This window comes from Lycium barbarum, chromosome 9, assembly GCF_019175385.1.
Source record: "Lycium barbarum isolate Lr01 chromosome 9, ASM1917538v2, whole genome shotgun sequence".
NCBI lineage: Eukaryota > Viridiplantae > Streptophyta > Magnoliopsida > Solanales > Solanaceae > Lycium > Lycium barbarum.
Window position 1 is genome coordinate 16,584,340 of NC_083345.1, and position 22,414 is coordinate 16,606,753.

General features: G+C 35.2%; 3 protein-coding genes across 3 annotated transcripts; 1 reads left to right on the plus strand and 2 right to left on the minus strand.

The window, feature by feature from the left end:
* Positions 1-1,145: 1,145 nt before the first annotated feature.
* Positions 1,146-4,107, plus strand: LOC132608856 (probable pectinesterase/pectinesterase inhibitor 41). Its single transcript, XM_060322624.1, has 2 exons — positions 1,146-2,733; positions 3,350-4,107. Exons 1-2 carry the CDS (start codon positions 1,623-1,625, stop codon positions 4,039-4,041), a joined length of 1,803 nt encoding a protein of 600 aa, XP_060178607.1. The 5' UTR covers positions 1,146-1,622; the 3' UTR covers positions 4,042-4,107.
* Positions 4,108-7,555: 3,448 nt separating this feature from the next.
* LOC132608859 (RING-H2 finger protein ATL2) lies at positions 7,556-8,589 on the minus strand. The gene has a single exon (XM_060322627.1). The coding sequence runs from the start codon at positions 8,148-8,150 to the stop codon at positions 7,632-7,634; it is 519 nt and encodes a 172-aa protein (XP_060178610.1). The 5' UTR covers positions 8,151-8,589; the 3' UTR covers positions 7,556-7,631.
* Positions 8,590-14,632: 6,043 nt separating this feature from the next.
* Positions 14,633-19,011, minus strand: LOC132608860 (uncharacterized). Its single transcript, XM_060322629.1, has 4 exons — positions 18,488-19,011; positions 17,973-18,080; positions 15,319-15,560; positions 14,633-15,141 (listed from the first exon to the last, which is right to left on the minus strand). Exons 1-4 carry the CDS (start codon positions 18,854-18,856, stop codon positions 14,895-14,897), a joined length of 966 nt encoding a protein of 321 aa, XP_060178612.1. The 5' UTR covers positions 18,857-19,011; the 3' UTR covers positions 14,633-14,894.
* Between the last annotated feature and the right edge of the window lie 3,403 nt (positions 19,012-22,414).

Below are 22,414 nucleotides of genomic sequence, written 5' to 3' on the forward strand. Positions count from 1 at the left end.
TAATATTAAGCTTGCTATGAATAGTTATATATAAAAGGTCAACATTATCTAATGGTAAAAAAACGAAGACGTACATACAAAGGGAAAATAGCTAAAGTGCACCCTCACGTTTGGCAGAATTATTTATAACACACTCAACTTTTATGGGTGACCTATTACCCCTGTACCTGTTTATAGTGTATTTTATTGGCATTTTTGTGGTGAGTTGGACATGAGCATGAGGCCACGCACAAGGGGCGCGTAAGGTGCATATTAAACTCGGCTGACCCCTTTTTTTTTTGCCACTTGGCCCTCCCGACAGCTATTTTTTTTAATCCCCTCAATTTATCCATTATTGACCCATTTCAATACCACATTACCCGATTGGAACTCCATTGGAACTCTGTGGATGGTAATTTATGGGGGGTTTTGGGCTGGTTTCCATGGTGGAATGGAATACAAATGCTCTGTTTTAGCGATTGGAGCTTCAGTTGGGTGTTACCGGTGGAGTTTTCCGGCAGTGAAATGATGAAGAAGAAGATCTTCCCAGAAATTGCTCTCTGATATGTGTGTGAAAGCGATAAAAACCCAAATAAAAACCACCCCAAAGCTACTTTGGAATGAACTATCTGCTGGCAATTGCTCAATGTTAATTCATTAATTGACAGTTTCACTAATATTATCTCATTCCGGAGACACTCTGAAAAATAGTGTTCCAACTTCCAACTACAGCATTTGAATTTGCAAGTGAGACAATGTCCTATTTACCGTTTCCCTTGCTTCAGTTGGGTGTTACCCATGGAGTTTTGGGCTGGTTTCCAGTTGGTGTTTGAATTCGATCCCCCCGTAAAGGTTGAATATGTTATAAATAATCCGGTCAAACGTTAGGATGCACTGTAGATATTTTTCTTACATACTAAAGAACCAAAAATTAAAAAGATTGTGATTCAGAACCCATAAATTTATAATTTTAAGTGTGCCTCAAAGTGTACAAAATTTGATCTAAGCATTTTTAGTGTCTTGTCGTCTATAGGAGGTGTATAACTAATCCAAGTTGGCATGTACCAACTCCGTTGACAAACGATGCACAAACAAACGTAGCAGCAGCTGCTGCATAGTGCATACACTGCATCATACCGACTCTAATCCCAAATAGGAGTATATATAGATTATTAAGGCACTATGCTCCTCGTTGGATTTGGGAAGCACTAATAATCCACAAGATAAGAAAATCAGGAACAAAGGTGGAAGTCTATGTACGAGTTCGATCGAACGTACTCAACGTCTTTTGTTCAAGTAGTACATTTATGTTCACAAATTAATTAAATAAGTACATATATTAAATTTAGAATTCAATTCTTAAAACTCGAAGTCTTCTATAATCCAAAACAAATAAAATTAAAATTCTGGTTTCGTCTTTTTATTTAAACCCAATCAATGCATTCATAATAACTTCTCACTCCATTTTCATATTTCAAGATCGACGCGCTTTCAAGAAAATAGCCATGCAATTAGCCGGTTGACTTCGATGTAGTATACTTTATTACTACTACGTACTAATATTAGGTCTTCTGCCACCGTTCCTCTTCATGTAGTACAAAAAAAAAAAAAAAATTACAACTATCCATTTGTTTGCTATATATATGCTCGTATCCATCAAACCATTCCACCAAAAAAAAAAATCATACACTAATCACCATATCATTTACACATCAAAAGCAATGGCAAAAAGTTCTAAGTTCTTTTTAGTTCATTTCACATTTTTTTGCACTACTCTTTTGCTACTTGTCCCAATTTTATTTTCTCAATCTTCTTTTGCTGCTGATGTACCTTCAACAACCCCTGTTCCTCCCTCTGTTATTTGCAAATCCACTCCATATCCTTCCTTTTGTAGATCTTCTGTTCTACCACCTTCAGGCACCCCCAATGAAAATGTCTATGGCTACGGTAGAAAATCCATCCGAAAATCACTCTCTTCATCTCGTAAATTCCTCTCCCTTATCCAAAAATACCTTAGAAAATCCAAAAAATTAACAATAACCGCTGTCCGTGCACTAGAAGATTGCCAATTTCTAGCAACACTTAACATGGAATATTTGTCTTCTTCTTTTAAAACCGTTAACGCGACGTCGAAAATTCTCCCTGCTTTACAGGCTGACGATGTGCAAACTATGTTAAGTGCCATTTTAACAAACACACAAACTTGTTTAGATGGACTTCAAGCAACATCATCTGCTTGGAGTGTAAGAAATGGCTTAGTTGCCCCACTTTCTAATGATACCAAACTTTATAGTGTTTCATTAGCTTTATTCACAAAAGGATGGGTTCCAAACAAGAAAAAGGGGCCAAAAAATCGTCACAACCCAAAAAAGCATTTGTTCAAAAACGGGAGATTGCCATTGAAAATGTCTGCACGAAACCAAGCAATTTTCGAGACGGTAAGTCGAAGAAATCTGCTGCAACAGGAGGAAAATGATGATCAGGTTCTTGTGAATGACATTGTGATTGTAAATCAAGATGGAAGTGGGAATTTCACTACGATTAATGATGCTGTTGCTGCTGCTCCAAATAATACAAAGGTTGGGTCAGGGTACTATCTCATATACATCACAAAAGGTGTGTATGAGGAGTATGTTGCAATTGCCAAGAACAAGAAGTATTTGATGATGATTGGTGATGGAATTAATCAGACCATCATTACGGGCAATCATAGCTTTGTTGATGGATGGACAACGTTTAATTCCTCTACATTATGTAAGTATCTATATTGTATTCTTTCAATTCAAATTCTATCCCGCTCATAAAGACGAATCCAAAATTTTAATTTTGTATAGGCTCCGCGGAACTCATAAAGTATAAACTTGGTCCGCCTTTGCCTACACGCGTTGGCTCATCTAGTTAATTATGTTGTATCAGTTTAGCTGAACTCAATAATTTTGACACATAGCTTAGATACATAAGTGAAAATTAAGTACTAAATTTATAAAAACATATTAAATTCTGAACCCATTATTTTAAAAGTGCACAGATTGAAACCATCACGATTATTCTTAGATCCATCTCTATTTACACAGTGTTCCTCGACTACTATGGGTTGGGAAAGGGTTGGCCACCAATTCCTGTGTTGCTCGGACTCTTCAAAAATACTACTGCACCCGTGTTGGATCCTTAAAAAATGCACTATTTTTGGATCCGATACGCACCTGACAACATTTTTGAAGAGTCCGTACAACATAAATGCAACCCTTTTTTGCATCTTAACGAGACTAATTTCACATTTCGAACTAGTCAACCCAAAAGTCACCAAATAGTGTTGTAACTTAATTTTGCAACATGTTGTCTAACAACATTTTTGTGTCAACTTCTGCAGCCGTGGTTGGTCTAGGATTTGTCGCGGTCGACATTACGTTTCAAAACACGGCTGGGGCAATCAAACATCAAGCAGTTGCAGTCCGAAATGGAGCTGATTTATCCACATTCTACAGTTGCAGCTTCGAGGCGTACCAAGACACATTATACGTACACTCCCTCAGGCAATTTTACAGAGAGTGCGACATATATGGCACTGTCGATTTCATATTTGGTAACGCGGCTGCAGTTTTCCAGAACTGCAACATCTACCCGCGACTTCCTTTGCCTAATCAGTTCAATGCGATAACAGCTCAGGGCAGATCGGACATAAACCAAAACACTGGAATTTCAATCCATAATTGCACAATTAGACCTGCAGATGACTTAGCATTGAGCAATGGTACCACGAAAACATATCTTGGTAGGCCATGGAAAGAGTACTCGAGGACGATTTATATGCAATCTTATATGGATGATTTTATTCATCCAACAGGATGGCACGATTGGTCTGGAGATTTCGCGCTAAACACGTCGTATTATGCAGAGTTTAATAACACTGGACCAGGAGCAAATACTACAGATAGAGTTACATGGCCTGCAATTCAAATTTTGAATGCTACTGATGCTGTTAATTTTACAGTATCTGGTTTTCTAGTAGGGGATGATTGGTTGCCACAGACTGGTGTGCCATACTTCAATAGTTTACTGTAACCATCTTAATTCTTTTTTCTTTCATCTGATTTCCTAATTTATGAATTGATAATTGATTAAAGCGAATTAATAAGCAGGATTCTAAACAGAGTCCTAGCGAAGAATTGATGTGTTGTCAAAAAGTTAAATGTGAATTCATATATGTGATCTAGTTATTTTTAAGTATTGTTTGATCATTGAGATGGTACACTTAGAAATTAAATTGTTATCCAAATTATTTATCTTCATTATGGTATCAAGTTGACAAAGTCAAGTACAGTACTCGAAATTGATGTAATACTCACGAATCTGCATTAGTTTAAACACTAGTACAACTGTCTCCTCGGAGAAAGCAGGGAAACGCTGTTTTTGGTGCAATTTGCAAATATGTTTAAGAGCCCGTTTGGATTGGCTTATAAGTTGGCTTATAAGCTGTTTTCAGCTTTTTTGAGTGTTTGGCTGGCCAGCTTAAAGTCATTTTATGCTTAAAATAAGCTCAAAAAAATAATTGGACCCATTTGACTTAGTTTATCTAAAGCAGCTTATAAGCTGAAAACAGCTTATAAGGCAAAAAAAATAAGTTGGACTACCCCAACTTATTTTTTTCAGCTTATAAGCTGCAAACAGCTTTAAGCTGCAAGCCAATCCAAACGGGCTCTAAGACTCATCTCTTTTTCTCAACCTCAAGGTTTAGATTTTTAAATTCTCAAGTAACCAATATGACTGCCATTAAAATGTGTAATATGGTAAGCAGTTATTTAAAGTTGTACGACGTACATTATTCTATAGTTTAACTGATTTTAGCAGGCTGTTTAACCACAAAAAAATATGAATCCATTTACTACACCCTCTAGTAATTTTTTAGTAGCCACGACCGCTAAAAAGAGCCCGAAACTTTTTTAATCCAAAATATAATTTTTGGCACTAAACTAACCCTTTGAAAAAAAAATAAGCTTTCCGCACAAAATCTGTGCATGAAAGGATCAAACTGTAACTTTTTGAGTTTAGTCCTTTCACGCACAGATTCTGTGCGTGAAAGGGGGTACTTTTTTTTTCCCCTTTTTTTAAGCTATCAAAATCACGTTTTTTTTTCATACTTTGGGCAAAGATTAGTCATGTTTCAAAACCTCAAAATATCAATATTTTATATAGAACTTAATATATTTTTTTGCATACAATAACATCGGGTCATTACATTAAGTATACCTAAACGTTTGGATCGTCGTTTTGGGAGTTGTAGAGTGCCCCGAAGTAAGTTTTGTTTGCTTGGAAACTTGTCATCTTTGTTCTTTAGAAATCAAACTCAAAATTAAGCTTTTTTTCGTACTTTGACCGAAAATTAGTCATGTTTCAAAACACCGGAATATAAATATTTTATATAGAACGTCATATTTTTTTAGCGTAAAATAATGTCGGCTCATTATATCAAGTATACATATATGTTTGGATTGTCGTTTTAGGGGTTGTAAAGTGCCTTGAAGTAAGTTTGGAAACTTGTTATCTTTAAGTTTTTTTTCGTACTTTGACCGAAGATTAGTCACGTTTCAAAACGTCGGAATATAATATTTTATATAAAACTTAATATTTTTTTAGCGTACAATAATATCGGCTCATTACATCAAGTATACATATGCCACTTCTCTCACGTAAATAAAAAATAAGGACATGAGCTTAGGTAGAAAACTAGTTGTAAATTGTTGAAACTTTAAATGGTCATAACTTTGCGCTCGGATATCCGATTTACGCAAATTTTTTTTGACCTGGGGTATTTTTTTGAGATCTACTCGGACAAGGCAGTTTGGCCAAGCCGATATTTCAAAAAACGCCCGTTATCCCATTCAATTTGAATTTTGCCCCAAATTTGTGCAAAAATTTCATTCTTCTTTAGTAAAAATCTAAGGATAAAAAATCTATTTCGAGATGCTAATCCCGTGGTAATGATTTTTTGAATGTCAATGTCGAGGTTCAAAATTCAATTTATGAAAACGAGTTAGATAACATTAGTGAACATTATAAAAAATAAAAAGTGTTTACTTTGTTGCTTTCACTAATTTGGCTTGGTGGTTTAGCCTCTCTTTTTATTTACTTCTTTTTTATGCCAACAGCATGGGATTAAATCTTGGTGGGAGCATTGAATGAGATATATTATACCTTGATGGAACCTCTCATATTGGATGAATTACTTTTTAATATAATATTTTTATTTCAAAACCTTATAAAATATGACACTTAGATCTAAAGATGACAAGTTTCCAAGTAAACAAAACTTACTTCAGGGCACTTTACAACCCCTAAAACGACGATCCAAATGTTTAGGTATACTTGATGTAATGAGCCGACGTTATTGAACCCAAAAAAATATATTAAGTTTTATATAAAATATTGATGTTTCTGGGTTTTGAAACATGACTAATCTTTGCCCAAAGTATGAAAAAAAACGCGATTTTGATAGCTTAAAAAAAGAAGAAAAAAAAAAGTACCCCCTTTCAGGCACAAAATTTGTGCGTGAAAGGACCAAACTCAAAAAGTTACAGTTTGGTCCTTTCACGCACAGATTTTGTGCGTGAAGCCTAGTTTGGGTTTTTTTTTTTTAAAGGGTTAGTTTGGATTCAAAAATTATTTTTTGAGTTAAAAAAGTCCGGGTCCCTAAAAAAGGTCTAGAAGAAATATAGAAAATGACATGTTGTATGTCAGCATCTTGATAGTGTACATGTGTACAAAAAATTCAAACTATGTACTCTAATTAAATGGAGTAGTTATTTTAACACAGATAACAAAAAGTAGATAAACTAAACTACTCAATCCTGTGCTTAGGGAACAGGGATAGCACAAAAGCGAGCATCATGGCTTTTGTTTACTTTACGTGCAGTAGCATCCAAATACGAAACACTTTTACAAAAGTTATTTGACATGCCACTACGGCAAAAATATTCACCAAATATACATGTAAATATTACCTTTTCTTAAAAATAATGTGTCTATGTCACGGATCCCGACGTATAGTGGTACCAGTGGCTAGCCACATGCAATGAAGGATGGTAAGTTGGGAGACCTTTAATATAGGTCAAGAATTACACTTTTTATACAAATATATTAAATCTTGAACACTATGAAATTCTTAACTTCGTCAATACTGTCTGAAAATAATGCAAAGTGAAAACATTCTGTAACATTGAAGTAAAGCATTGTAATCTCCAGAACTCCGACCCAAAATCATAAACAAGTTGAGTTCTGATAATAGACCAAAAAGACTTGCGCAAAGTTGTCTGTACGCCAATGCTACCGCGTCTAATGTTTTTTTCGCATCTATATAATACTTTTATATTTATATACCAAGCAAGTATAGATCCCACAATTTAAAGTTAGCAAGTTCGAAATGAGTAAAGTTTACTATATTTATTTAATTTATACATATGTATCATATATGGGGTTTGAACTATAACTACATCCAAGCAAGTTGGTAAAATTATATTACTGATTTTTCACTCTGTATATTAGTTAAACTCATAAAGCAAAAGGCAATTGGCAACTGTACTAAGTTCAACAGACAAATAAAAGATCAAACTCATCAATTAAGACTAATAAATCACAATTTACATAGCTAGCTATTACTAATTACTATCATGAACCATTATTACAACTTCGCCTTCTCTTCCTAATTCACTTGAATTTTCCTTCACTTCATTCCGTTTCACCAACGGTCGAACTGGAGCTCGACAAACTGGACAGCTATCATGAGACTGAAACCACATATCAATACACTCACAATGAAAACAATGACTACACTTAGGCAAAACCCGACCCTGTTCTCCATCTTCAAATCCCTCCAAACAAACCGGACACTCAACCTCAGACTGGTAACATTCCACCTTGTAAACAAATACAGGTAGTGCTTTTATCACCAAAGGATCGAGCCCTTGAGAAACCGGAACCTTCACCGGTAAATCAAGATTCCGGTGGTGGTTACGGCGGTGGAGAAAACGGTTAATGTGAAGGTGGAAGAAAGCAATAAGAAGACAAACGATGAAGAAAATGAGGACAGAGATAAACATGAGTTTACCAGAGAAAGCATAGTGTGGAGGGTCACAACAAGTTGGTAGTGTAGATGATGAGTACTCGTCATCGTCCATGATTGTTATTACTGTAGTAGTAATTGGGAGTTGAAGATGAAGAAAGTTTTGCAGAAAAAAACAATGGAAGAGGAAATTTCCTTACTGTTCTTGGGGTATAGTGTAAGGTGCTATAACAAGGTGGTCGAGTTTTAGAGGCCTCGATTTTTGAATATCAGAGAAAATAAAAAAGAGCCTAAATTAAAAAGGAAATGAAGATATTTCTAAGCTAAAAAGTATTATAAATATTTTATCACTCATAAAGATCCTAAACTAGAAGGAAAGTAAGAATTTTCTAAACTAAAAAAAAAAAAAATAATCTACCATTCATATGGATCTCAAAATAGGAACAACTGAAGAAAATATTTTAGAATAATTTTAAATATTATTTTAGAAATAATAGTCAAAAACACACATGAACTATCACGTTTTCTGCTATTTACACCTCAACTATCAATTATTCTTTTTTCTGACCGAAGTATCAACATCTTTGTATTAAAACACACCTAGTTAAGTTGAGGTAATAGTTCAGGTACTAAAACGGAACAATTGACAGTTGGCCTAATCAACTTGGGGTATGTTTTAGTAATATATAAATGGTGATAGTTTAGATAAAGAAAAATGGAACATTTGATAGTTGAGATATAAAAGTCATGGAAAAATGATTGTACATATGTGGTTTTGACTATTAACTGAATATTTTAACATGATGTCCTTAAAAATGTAAAATGTTTACGGTGGGTTAAATAAATATTTATCATTTAATTCGACTATTTAGGAGAAATAATAAGATGTTTGAAAGTATCTTTCATAACGATTAATTCTACATACTGAGTACGGATGAATTAATTACGGAGATGGATAGTCAATGAATACTTTCCAAAGTACTAATGAAATATATAAAATACGTAAAAGGCTCAAATATGTCATATAACTATTAAAAATGACTCATTTATGCTACTCATCAATAGTTTGACTCATTTATGTCATCGAACTATCGGAAATGACTCATTTATGCCACTCATCAATAGTTTGGCTCATTTATGCCATCGTCTGTTGCCCAAATGACTCATCTATGCCATTTTTCTTTAACGTCGGTTTTATAATGCCAAATATTACACATGACCTCTAATTAGAGCTCTACGTCGTCTAATTAAATCAGCCCAATTTTAAATCCCAAATTAATAAAAAATCGGACCCATACACCCTACCCACCCACAACCATAATCTAGTTGGAGGCCACGTGTCATATCTGGTATTGTAAAACCGACGTTAATGAAAAAATGACATGGATGAGTCATTTTAGTAATGGACGATGACATAAATTAGCCAAACTACTGATGAGTGGCATAAATGAGTCATTTCCGATAGTTCGATAGCATAAATGAGCCAAACTATTGACGAGTGACATAAATGAGCCAAATTATTAACGAGTGACATAGATGAGTCATTTTCGATAGCTCGATGACATATTTAAGCATTTTCCGTATAAAATATGATAATACTAATAGTTTATCTCTATTTATAAAAAGTGTCTATTCATAACAGGCCGACAATACGATTAACTCTCCTCACACATAAACAAAAAGGATAAGGCCTTATATTTTTCCTACAATTTAGTTCAAGCCACTCGAATATGAATCTTTTTTTTTTTTTTTTTTTTTTTTTTTTTTTGCTATCGAAGCAACTTTAACTATTGTTCTAATAGTCTCTTCCTAATTTTCTAATATAGTACAAGTTCAAATAATATGTTATACATGCCCAATCAAATGGTGTAAGGGGCAGAACGAATAGCATTTACAATGTCATAGTTGATGGATAATATGGGTTTCGGATGAGAATTATTTATATATAGTTATCAAGCACTTTGGCACTTGTCCTCAACGGGCTCATATTCGCCTCAATCTTCAAGATTTCTTTTAATAGGACCCGTTCGGCCATGAGTTATTCACTTTTTTTCAGAATAATTTTTTTTATTTTACGGTGTTTGGCCATAAAAATTTTAAATACAATTTGAAATTGTATTTGAGATTAAAAAAACAACTAAAAACTTGTTTTTCACTTTTTTCATTTTCTGTTTTAGACCTTTACTTTTTTTTTTTTTTCAATTTTTATCCCAAATTTTTTTATGTTGCTCAATTTTTACCATAAAAGTTCATACAATTTTTTTCACTGGTCAGAGGCAGCTTATGTTGCTCAGTTGCTCTCTACTCAAACAACGTTGAACATCATGTGCTAAAAAGCCTCTAAAAGAAAAGTAGCAGGTGGGATTTTGCAACAAAATCATATTTAGAGATGCTATATTTTTTGTGTATACCAATAAGCCTTCCAGTTCCAGCCTTTTGATGGAAAGAAATCATCAGTTTTGAGCACTCCATATGTTGATCTCAAGTATAATTGTTATATTTCTCGCACTGGTTATGTTTATTAATTGCTTTGCTGATTTTGCAAGTTTAGAAATTAGAAGTATAAATCATATTTCATGTTTTTTAAGGAAAAGTACACTTCAACAATCAAATATTATTTGCAAAAACTATGACCAAACACAACTCCACCTTCAACTTTAAAATTCCAAAAAAAAGAAGTGGAAAGTCACACATTGTCACTCCCCCAAATGCCATAAAGATGCCAGACTTAGACATTTCCAAGATCCTTCCTAAAACATTTAAAAATAAGCTAGAAGCTCATGAGGGAATACACTCCAACACAAAATAATAAATGAGTAAAGGGGGAAAAACAAAAACACTCTTAAAAATCACTATTTTCCCACTAATTTCTCATTGAAAAAATTTTAGTGGCTATTTCCCATTGAATGCCGGTGGGAAAAACATAATATAGTAGAATTTTCACTTGAAAAAATTATGAAATTTCTCAACGTTTCAATGGGCTTGTTTCCCACCATGCATTCTCCCAATGAGATTGTTCGGTAGGAATGAGGTGAAAAAAATCATATTTTATACTATAAATTTTTTACTGAATGTCAGTGGGGAAAACCTCTTTTTCTAGTAATGAACATATCCACTCTAGAAAATTATGATTTTGCTTCCCCCTCTTGTGCAAATATGTTCTGCAGTATCAGCACAAGAATATCATACACTTCATTTTTCATGTGCCCTATTGGTCTAATTCATGATTGTCCTTTATATTGTGAAGGGGCTGTAAGCGCTTTCGGATAAATTCCTTTCTTTTTCCCAGACACCGAACAAAGCTAAGCGTACATCATTAAATAGAGTGAAAAGGTCCACCCAGAACCCAAGGGTGTATTAACTAAGAAGTAAAAACTGGGCTCAGGATTTGGTTCTTTGTTTTCTACCTTTTGTGAAGTACAACGTTTGGCCTGAACTGTTGGAAGAGCATAACCAGACTGCTCTAAATTTTTCGGGCAAAATCATCGGGGGACGGAGGGCAAGAGGACACCAAGTTTTGACCATGAATTCCCTAGCTAAGCCTTGTTTGGAAATCATTCATGTTGCAAGTGGGACATACATTAAAGTGGTTGCAATAACATACACCAACAACATACCCAATGAATCCCACAATGTGGGGTCTGGGGAGGGTAGAGTGTACGCAGACCTTACCCCTACCTTAGGTAGGGAGGTTGTTTTCGGAAGACCTTCGGCTCAAGAAAAAGCATAGGAAAGGTTAGATACGGGCAAACAATTCAAAACAATTATGAAAATAAAAACAACGAAAGTGAATAAGCCATGATAAACCATTCTGTATAAACAGATACTCGCAGAAATCAAGGGACAAGAAATTAAAGATCAATGCAGCTACTCGCAAGAAAGGATAAATGAGACTACCTACTAGCCTTCTATCCTAATCTGAGTCCTCCATACCCTCCTATCTAAGGTCATGTTCTCGGTAAGCTGGAGATGCGCCATGTCCTGTCTAATCACCTCTCCCCAATACTTCTTCGGCCTACCTCTACCTCTTCTGAAACCATCCTAACCAGCCTCTCGCACCTCCGCACTGGGGCATTGCGTCTCTCCGCATCACATGCCCAAACTATCTCATATTATGGGTTAACTCTAAAAGTGATGGAAAACAAATTAAGCTAGGTACCAAGGTAACCAAGCAAGTTGAGATCGGTCATATGGATTCTCACTGTCCACATTGCTTCATTAAAGCCCATCCTGGTCCAACTCTTATTTAATAATAATAATAATAAATTTCACTAGTATTAGAGGTTCTTTACATTTTCTACTGGCATAGGCATGTTAAAATTGGCAGCATCCCTGGTATCTGAACCAAAGCCTAAAACTTTACAAGGAGGAAATGGATCACGAATTGAAAGAAACCCCTTCAAAATTATGACTGTCTACATGTTGGCTAACCTCATTTCCACTTCCCCAGACTTCTAGTGGAATAGAGTTACTGCCACATACACTGGTATGACAAAAATAATTTACCTTGACAAAGCAAGATCATATGTTACAAGGTCGATGATCCTTTTTGTCTAATTTTTGCTTTTACTCTTTTGAATTACTTGAAAATAAGCGCCATGTATAATGTGGTTAGCCACAGAGAAGACGGGAAAATCCTTGAAATGGTTTGAAGGGTTTGTAAGCTGAAAGAGGGAAATACATGGATTTGTTATAGCTAACATACACACATATGATAAATGTGAGTCAGTTATATACACCATCAAATTATATGACACCTCATCTAAAAGCTTAAGCTTTTAGAGGAAGAACACTTTTATGTACCTAGTTATACTTTCAACATGCCCCTTACGTGCACACTGATTCTTCTTTATGGGTCAAACACGTAATGAACAAGTAGAAAAAAAGTTGTGAAAATGGACTTACCAAAATTTAGCTATATATGATACCACATGAAAAAAAAAAAAAAAATCAGTGTACCCAAGCCAAAAACCTCAATGCAATGAGCGGACTGCCCCAAGAGCTCCCTTAGACACTTGTGGACCTTTAGGACCTTTATAACTGAAGACCTTCCTCCTACACGCATAATCAAGTTTGTGGTTCACAAGTGAACTTTAATGGAGACTATGCACCAACGTGAGAATTGGCATGCCAAGAGTTGGTTCCTTACCATGCTCAACTATGTGTACCATCCCATCTAAAAGCTTTAAATTTCAGAGAATGCACACCTTTATTTACTTACTTGTATCTTCAATATAAACTTCCGCTCTTCTATCATTTTTATCTCAAGGGGGAACAAATAGAGGTGCAAGTTACAATGCCTTAAAGAACTGACTGAACTGACAGAGTTTCTAACCCATGATTTATCATCAAATAGCCGGTTTTCTTTCAATGGCTAAATTAGCTAATCTGTCATTTGGTGAAATGTCCTGTTTTTGTTTTCAATTAACGAACTACTATTTCAAGGCCAAGAATGATAGAGGAAGAAGAGCAAAACAACAAAATTTGGAAAAGTGAATAAACTCCGTCAGCCAGCGTTGGGTAAAGCAATGGGAATGGACCTAGCCGTGATTTCTCGTTAATAAGTAGATTCCAGTTCATGCAGCAAGAGAAATTGAATGACCATATTGCATTTTCATGAAAAGAGAATTACAAAGAAAAAGAAACAGCCTAAAGAAAATCAATCTATCTCATAAGGAGTTTGAAAATGAGGGACAGCAACTCAGTCACGGGTTTAAAGTTATTAGGACTGAAGAAGGCAGGAAATGTACCTGATCTGCACCCATGATACTCGTCGCCAAATATCTCTAACATGATGTCCATGGGCATTTTTGTGAAGGACTTATTGGAGGGAAGAGATCATCGCCTTCACTTACATCAATATATAAATCCTGAACTGCAATGCTGTGCACCGCTATTCATTTTCTCAGCAATGTCATTTATAAGGAGAAACATGGTCGAAGGCGTAATAGTTGTTATCATTTTTAACCTTTTGCTAAAACCAAATACATTCTCTCCTTGCAAAAAAAAAAAAATCTCATTGTTAAACAAAGTACTCATCATTTTACTTGAATTTTACATGATACTTTATCGTTCCTCCTGATCTATTTATGCATATTTTATCCAACGCAGCAGGGAACTACTTCTGGGCTTTTCATTCTAATTCCAAGTTGGTCCTGGATCTCCCTTCAAAATCATTGTTTACATGCTTACATCTAGGTAAAAGTTTAGCAATTCTCATCAGTCTGCACTTTCCTATGTACAAGTCTACAGCAACATTCTAAGGAAGGTCAAAACATTTCAAGGTTTAGATAAAGGATGGCAGTGTTTGTAGACTTCGTAGATTACCATTGAGAGGAAATAGTAATCAACGTTGTATTCTGCCAGGATGCAGGTAGAGATTATGGCCACCTACGCCAAGGTTGAATACATATTAGAGGATAAACCAGCTGTCTTACATGTGAGAAGAAAGACCCCTCTTATTTCCACTTATCTTCTTTATAGTGAAAAAAATGCATGTCGTACGCAGACCTTACCCCTACCTTTGGTGGGGGTAGAGAGGCTGTTTCCGAGGACCCTCGGCTCAAGAATAGCATTTTTCAGGTTTGAAAAATACCATTTAAGTGGCAAATATCATCTTTCCATAAATCAAATTTTCAATTTCAGGCACATAAATCTGATTGGATCTTATTTTGTCACAAACTTCAACGACAACAAGTTCACCTCAAATTATGCCTAAGCCCTCCAGTAATTTATAGAAAGGTAAAATGCAGTATCAATCGTAGATACATTCAAGTGGTAGCATTACAACAGTGTATACTGTGCTTATTCCAAGTGGTGAAGTTGCAGAAACCTCGAAGACAAAGAGGGCCTCGGTTGATTAAAACCTCTGAATAAAATCATAAATGTGGGCACTTATTTCATCAGCCCTTTCTTGGTTGATGAAGTGAGCTACTCCCTCCATTACAACAACCTCCTCCAAATTAGGAACGTCTTTCTTGAAACCATCATTGTGAATATACTCCTTGGTTCCAGGAACGTGGTACGTCAGGTCCAGGTCACCCACCACAAACTTTGTTGGAACTTGAATTTTGCATCCACTAAATGGTGCTGTAAGCTCCCAGTTTCTGCATTTAGAGCATAGATGATCAAAATCTTGAATGTACTAATATTTCCAATTTCAATATACTGCTACTAAAATAAGGAAATTCAAGTAAACACAAGCAGCAGATTAAGTAATAATGAGCACCAGAAATTCCTGGATTCACTAGTTGATCCTAGAAAAGTAAAATAATATAACATACCTGTCCAGATTCCGGTAGTAGTTCAATCCTCCAGTGAAGCCTGTTTTTTTTAATTTCTCAGCATAATAATGCACATCTTCCTCTGTTATCCATGAGGGTAATGTCTCTGGTGACTGCGCAATGACCTGAAAGCCTATCTCTTTGGGAACGCAAGGAGGGCGTAAACTACGTGAAGAAAGAAATCCTTTAATGAGTTTTGCAGTATCAGCAGAAGCAAATTCCTCTTCCACTTTCCCAGGTTCCTAAACATAATAGCAGCATCAGTAAAATAAACAGTTGGCTACTGCAAACTCAAACTAAATTTCACATTGATCGAGTCACCTTGCATTATTTTCACATTAACGGATTACGGTTACTTGAATATTAGTGGGACCTTGATGTTACTGTAGGATTTCATTTCTCAAACCGCTCTATTCAAGGAAAGGCAGTTATACGATGGGTAATAGCAAGTAAGAAAAGTTCCAACAGGCATCAGAGAAATAAGTGGCACTGTATAAGATTTCACCAAAAAGAGCAAGCACCAGCATAAATGTAAGAACCGAACTGTTTTTCGCTTCACGATACTTGTAATTTCAGTAAACAAAGGAAGACCCTCCAATTCACGGAAAGACTATTCAAAGGCAAACATAGAAACCAAAATTAAACTCTGGCAACCATGTTATCATTTAATAAAAGTCACATCAAGCAGCAGATACCTTGTTGGGATCGAAATAATCAGGGCGTCATACGAAAGCTAATAATTGCAAACCTTGAACAGCGATAACTCAGACAACAAAGAAACTATATTAAAAAAACCCTATTATTCTAATATGGTTTGGCCAAATGGCCTACATATGAGAAAACTAATATAAAAGCATAAAATCCTACTGAGAGAATAATACTTTTTAATGACTATTGTGAATGCTATTGTGTTTTTTTTTTGTGAGAGACGGATCTCCAATTTATAGAAGTCCAAAACTTTTCCTCCAAAAAAAGATTATTCAAATATGGAAGAGATCTTTTCCACCAAGGAAACCTTTTCCATCGAGAATTTTTTTTTTAAATAAAACACAATTATGGTAAAATCTAAATAAGGCAAGAAATTCAGGGCAAACCCTAACATATCTAACATTATGTGGACATATTATTCCTGCTCTAGAGGCTAGAGAACACTAATAAAAACAAGAAAAAGTAACCGTGACTCTTAAGAATAAGATGCGCTTTAAGAATGTTATTCAACTGTTTTCTCCTCTTCAGTTGGAGAAGATAACATCTTACAAACTTGAAAGTGACAGCTGATACAAACTGACAAAACAAGAATCTATAGACTCCTTAAAGAGGTTAAAAGAACTGATCAAATCATGTTAAGAAGCCATAGTATCATCATCGTAAGTTTTAAACTAAAATCCAGGATGAGTTTTGGCAAAAGGATTCATTTGCCTTCCATAGTTTTAAAACATGACCACATTCTGAAAGTGACTCAGATATCAAAGCTCCTATTCCTGTTTGACTTGTATTTGGGATTCAACTTTAGTTACTTAAAGAAAAGAGCTGCACAAGTGGTCAAAGAGTTTGCGGATCTGAGGATACTAATAGCATCCATCACATTAGCTGCCCTCCAGATATGAAACTGAACGCAGTTATAAGTTCTGCTTTTTCTTTCCCCACTAGAAAGACGGTCCAGAATCAAGACTGATAAACAACATGAAGTAACTAAAAACAAACAAAATTAGAGACCTTTAATTTGAGCAATATTTTTCAAGTTGCTATACTATATTTAACTCACTACACATTCAATCAATCAACTATGGCTCAACCTCGAACTAGTCGCAATCAGACTATATGAATCCTCTAAAGATACTGCTGTCAATGTATTACAGAAACTGTTCTACTTTTTCCAAACTTAAGACCAGCTATTCTAAGCTAACATAGGCAGAGTCCACTATAGTTTCATCCAAAGACCAAAAAAGTAGAATGGAAAGAGAACTAATAAATTCCTGTTAGAGGAGTTCTCAGCATAAGTGATAAGGACATGGACATTGGGCCTAATTCAACCTCAATAGCTAACCAAGGTGACCATATAATGAGACAACTGCTTAATCCCTCAACCAATGTAGGACACTATAACACCCCCCGCAAGCCCAGGGCACAACTGGAGCCTGAATAACATAACATTTGGAAACACATTAGGGTCGTTTGGTTGCTGGTTAGAGTTATGCAGGGTTTAGTTATTCATGTATTAGTTTGTCCATCTTCTACCCTGCATAAAGTGATACATAGAATCTCTCATAACTTATACATGTATTTGTTATGCAGGATTGTAAACTGGTGACCAAATACCATATTTGGGGTGCTTAATTTTATACATAGAAACTAAAATGCTAACAAACATGGTACTACTTATGCTGGTTTTAGTACATGAATAATTCACTTCCTAACCATCAACCAAACGACCCTTACAGTTTGGCACAGATACCATGATAGTGAAAAAGAGTTTCAGCCTAACTCAGTCCCAACTCCCAAGAGCTAGCTTGTGAGGTACGGATTGGCTAAGACCACATGAGGAGACAATAGCTCAATTCCTGAACTAATCTGAGGCAGTATAATAGAGATCTTCGATTTTTCTGGTTCAGTTAGAAAAGTAACAAAGAAACAAGAAAAAGAAGGCAACAAACCTGAAATCTACACATATAATAGTCATCACCAAACAACTCTCGCAAGCTATCCACTGGTTTCCTTAAAGGATGTCTAGGACTGAACACAACACTTAGATTAACCAAAGCCTTGATACGATCAGGACGAAACAAGCAGAAATACCAAGCTATTAAGGCACCCCCAATCATGTCCAACTAAGAACACTTGCTCTATGCCCAGAACATCCACAAGACCAACTAAGTCACCAACAATATGGAAAGCAGTGTAACTAGTGATTTCTTGTGGACAATCTGTGTCACCATAGCCACAAAGGCCAGGAGCAATAGAGCTGTAACTTAAAGTATCTCAACTAGACTTATCTAACTAAATTTAAATGTAAACAAAGACCCCTCCTATAACTAAACTACTTATTATTCTGGTTTTTTGTTGTAACAGAAGCAATTTTCAACAATAACATAGGCCTTAGGGATTTTTCTGGTTCAGTTAGAGAAGCAGTGGCGTACCCACAGTCCAGCAAGGGTGTTCAATCGAATACCCTTCGCCAAAAAATTATACGATCAGGACGAAACAAGCAGAAATACCAAGCAATGATAGCACCCCAATCATGTCCAACTAAGAACACTTGCTCTAAACCAAGAACATCCAAAAGAGCAACTAAGTCACCAACAATATGGAAAGCAGTGTAACTACTGATATCTGTTGGACAATCAGTGTCACCATAGCCACGAAGATCAGGAGCAATGGCTCTGTAACCTTTGTTAGAAAGGTATAACATTTGGTGCCTCCATGAATACCATAGTTCAGGGAAACCATGTAGGAATAAAACTGCTGGACCTTCACCAATTTCTGCTACATGCATTTTTATGCCATTAACTGATACATTTTTGTGCTGTATTTTCTCCATTTCCTCTGTTTTTTTTCCTCTTCCCCTGGTGTTTGCGACTTTCCCAATCTTTTTCCAGAGTATGACTTTATATAAAGCTTTCTGGAATGATTACAACTTTATTTTAAACTTTTAGCTACTTGACAAGATAAAAATAGATTAGGAGTATCTTTGGACGTGCTTGTAACTTATGACAATTCTAACTTACATTTTTGGCAGGTGCTTAAAACACCTAAAAATTATTTTTATTTTTTATTTTATTCAAACATTATTACTCTATACTTAAGATAGAGGCTTTTTCATAAATTCTTTGACCAAAATATGCTATTATTTCAGCCAATTCACTAAAATAATACAATTTTTTTAAAATTTACAAAACTAGAATAAACGTATTTCAGAGTAACGTATTAGACATTATTTTATTCAAAAAATTCAACAGACAAAAAAGTTAAAGATTAACGGTGTTAAAGGGTAATTCGTTACTGTGAGTAACGTTTTATGGTTAATACGTTACTGTGAGTAACGACTCTAAAGAATACAAAATCTGACATTAATTGATCTTAAAGTCGTAACTCAGAGTTACAACTTCAGGCTAAAACGACAGTAACGTTTCTACATAATCCAGGCACGAGCAGTTAAATCCTGCAAAGAATTCTTCAAATTACGAACCCTTCTGATTGATGTAATTATAAAACTTTACCGACAATATTGATTACCCTTAAAAAAAAAAGTATCGATTAGCCTTACAAAAAGATACTGATTAGCCTTAAAAAAAATTGATAAGGATTAAAAAAAATTGATTAGCCTTATAAAAAAAAGTATTGATTAGCTAAGTAAAGTAGCAGTTTTTCAATTTCAAAACAACACCAGTAGTGGGAAATTATATGAGCAGAAGTTGGTTAATTCTCCCTTTCAACATTTTCTTATACATTTTAAAGTGCAAGATGGTTAAGACCCAAAAGAAATTAAAGACACAATGTCTTAAGTTTACAACAATAACTACTAGTAATTAATGCTTATATATCACAGTCTTTTCATATATGAAACCATCTTTCATATCTATTGCTTAACGAAAAATACTCCATCTTCTAGAAGCAAAACAACAGCTAAATTTGATCTCTTAATTCATTTCGCTGAAACTAAATTTGTATAAAGCAAAACGGTAGCTAAGAATGGTTTCCATCAAGTGGTAAACTAAGAGACCTTAGTGAATCATATGTACTCCATAAAATAAAGCACTCAAATCAGCTAGGATAAAATAAAGAACTCAAATCAGTAGAACATTGAAACCATTAATTAACCATAAAACGTTACTCACAGTAACAAATTATCCTTTAACACCGTTAACCTTTAATTTTTTTGCCCGTTGAATTTTTTGAATAAAATAATGCATAATACGTTACTGCTGAATACGTTTATTTTACTTCTGTAAATTTTCAAAAGAATATATTATCGGTGAATTGGCTGAAATAATGGCTTACTTTGGTAAAGAATTCTAAATATCTTGAGGATTTAAGTTCTCTATATAATCAGTATAATGAATTTTTTATATCATTTATGTATTTTAAATTACCATTTATTCCAACTTATTAATGAATATATATATTTTTTAAATAGATACCGACAATCACCTTCTAAGTGAATTATGTAAATGCTAGTTATGTAAAGATTCTCTGCATAGAGGATAGATTTTAGACTCCTAAACATAATTACACATATTGTTCATGATAACTGCGAAGAATAACCTAAAAATAAGAGACAATTTATTATAATAAGTTAAAATAAATTACAACAACAACAACAACAAGCCCAGTATAATCCCACTATGTGGGGTCTGGGGAGAGTAGAGTGTACGCAGACCTAACCCCCATCTTGAAAGGTAGGGCAGCTGTTTCCGAAAGACCCTCGGCTCAAGAGAGGAGAACAAGAGAGGAAAAACAAGACAAAAGGTTAGATAGGACCAAGCATATCGAAAATAGTATGAAAGCAAGGAATAACAAAAGCGAGAAAGTCATGATAGAACAGTCCGGAAAGAAAGGAGCATTAACTACTATAGATAACTAAGATAACCAAAGTACAACAACCCAACAAATATAAGCAGCAATCAAATGCAGAAATGAAATGGCAATAAACAAATGAGAAAAACTACAACTACTATGGTGAAAGGATTAGCCACCTAGCCTTCTATCCTAATCTGAGTCCTCCACAACCTCCTATCTAAGGTCATGTTCTCGGTGAGCTGAAACTGTGTCATATCCTGTTTAATCACCTCTCCCCAATACTTCTTCGGCCTCCCTTTGCCTCTTCTGAAACCGTCCATAGTCAATCTCTCACACCTCCGCACTGGGGCATCTGTATCTCTCCTCTTCACATGCCCAAACCATCTCAGCCTCGCTTCCCGCATCTTGTCCTCCACCGATGCCACTCCCACCTTGTCTCGGATATCTTCATTCCTAATTCTATCCCTCCTAGTGTGCCCACACATCCACCGCAGCATTCGCATTTCCGCGACTTTCATCTTCTGAACGTGAAATTTCTTAACTGGCCAACACTCCGCCCCGTACAATAAGGTCGGTCTAACGACCACTTTGTAGAACTTGCCTTTAAGATTTGGTGGCACTTTCTTATCACACAGCACTCCGGAGGCGAGCCTCCATTTCATCCACAATAAGTTAAAATAAATTGAAAAAGTAAAATTTCTTTAACGACTATCATTTTATATAAATTGGGCGAAAGTTCAAATATACCCCTCAAATTTGCGATTTAGAGTAGATATACCACTCTTTACAAAAGTGGTGTATATATACCTCTGCCGTTATAAAATGGTGCAAATATACTCCTGCCGTTACAAAATGATGCAAATATACCCTTTTCGCTAACGGGATTTAAAAAAAAATCATTTAGGTTATTTTTAATTTAAGAAAAATGCCACGTGACTTCAAAATCCATATCTTCCGAGATAGAGGTAAGGTCTACATACACTTTTCCCTTCCCAGACCCCATATTATGGGATTTTACTGGGTATGTTGTTGTTGTTGTTGCCACGTGACTTTAAAAAAAAAGTCTCTGATGGGTCGGGTCTGGTTCATTTAAAAAAATGGGTAGACTTATTTTATTTTTTTAAAGTCACAAAGATTTTTTTTTTTAACGAATCAGACCCGACACGCCAGAAAAAAATTATCATGTGTCTTTAGAAAAATATGTAGGGTCTTAAGAGGATAAAGTATACGAAGACCTTAATAAGGCACCCACGATCCTTAAATTTTAGGTCCGCCACTGCATATTTGTGAAATTGAATAATTGCCAAAGCTTTAGGTGTCGTTTGGTTTGAAGACAAGTAATGCTGGGATTAGTTATGTTGGGATTAGTGTCACACCCCTTTTTTAACCCGGGTTAAAATTAGAAGTACGACATATTGGAGATTCCTGTTTTATTTGGTTTGTTTTAAGGAGTCGCCACCTAATTATTTATGGTGAATTAGGACACCTAAAGTTTATTAAAGTTATTTTTAAAGTTGGCTCTGTTTAAGGTCTGCGAAACTTAAGATTCTAGGTAAGGGTTCAACTAACCTAGAGGGAA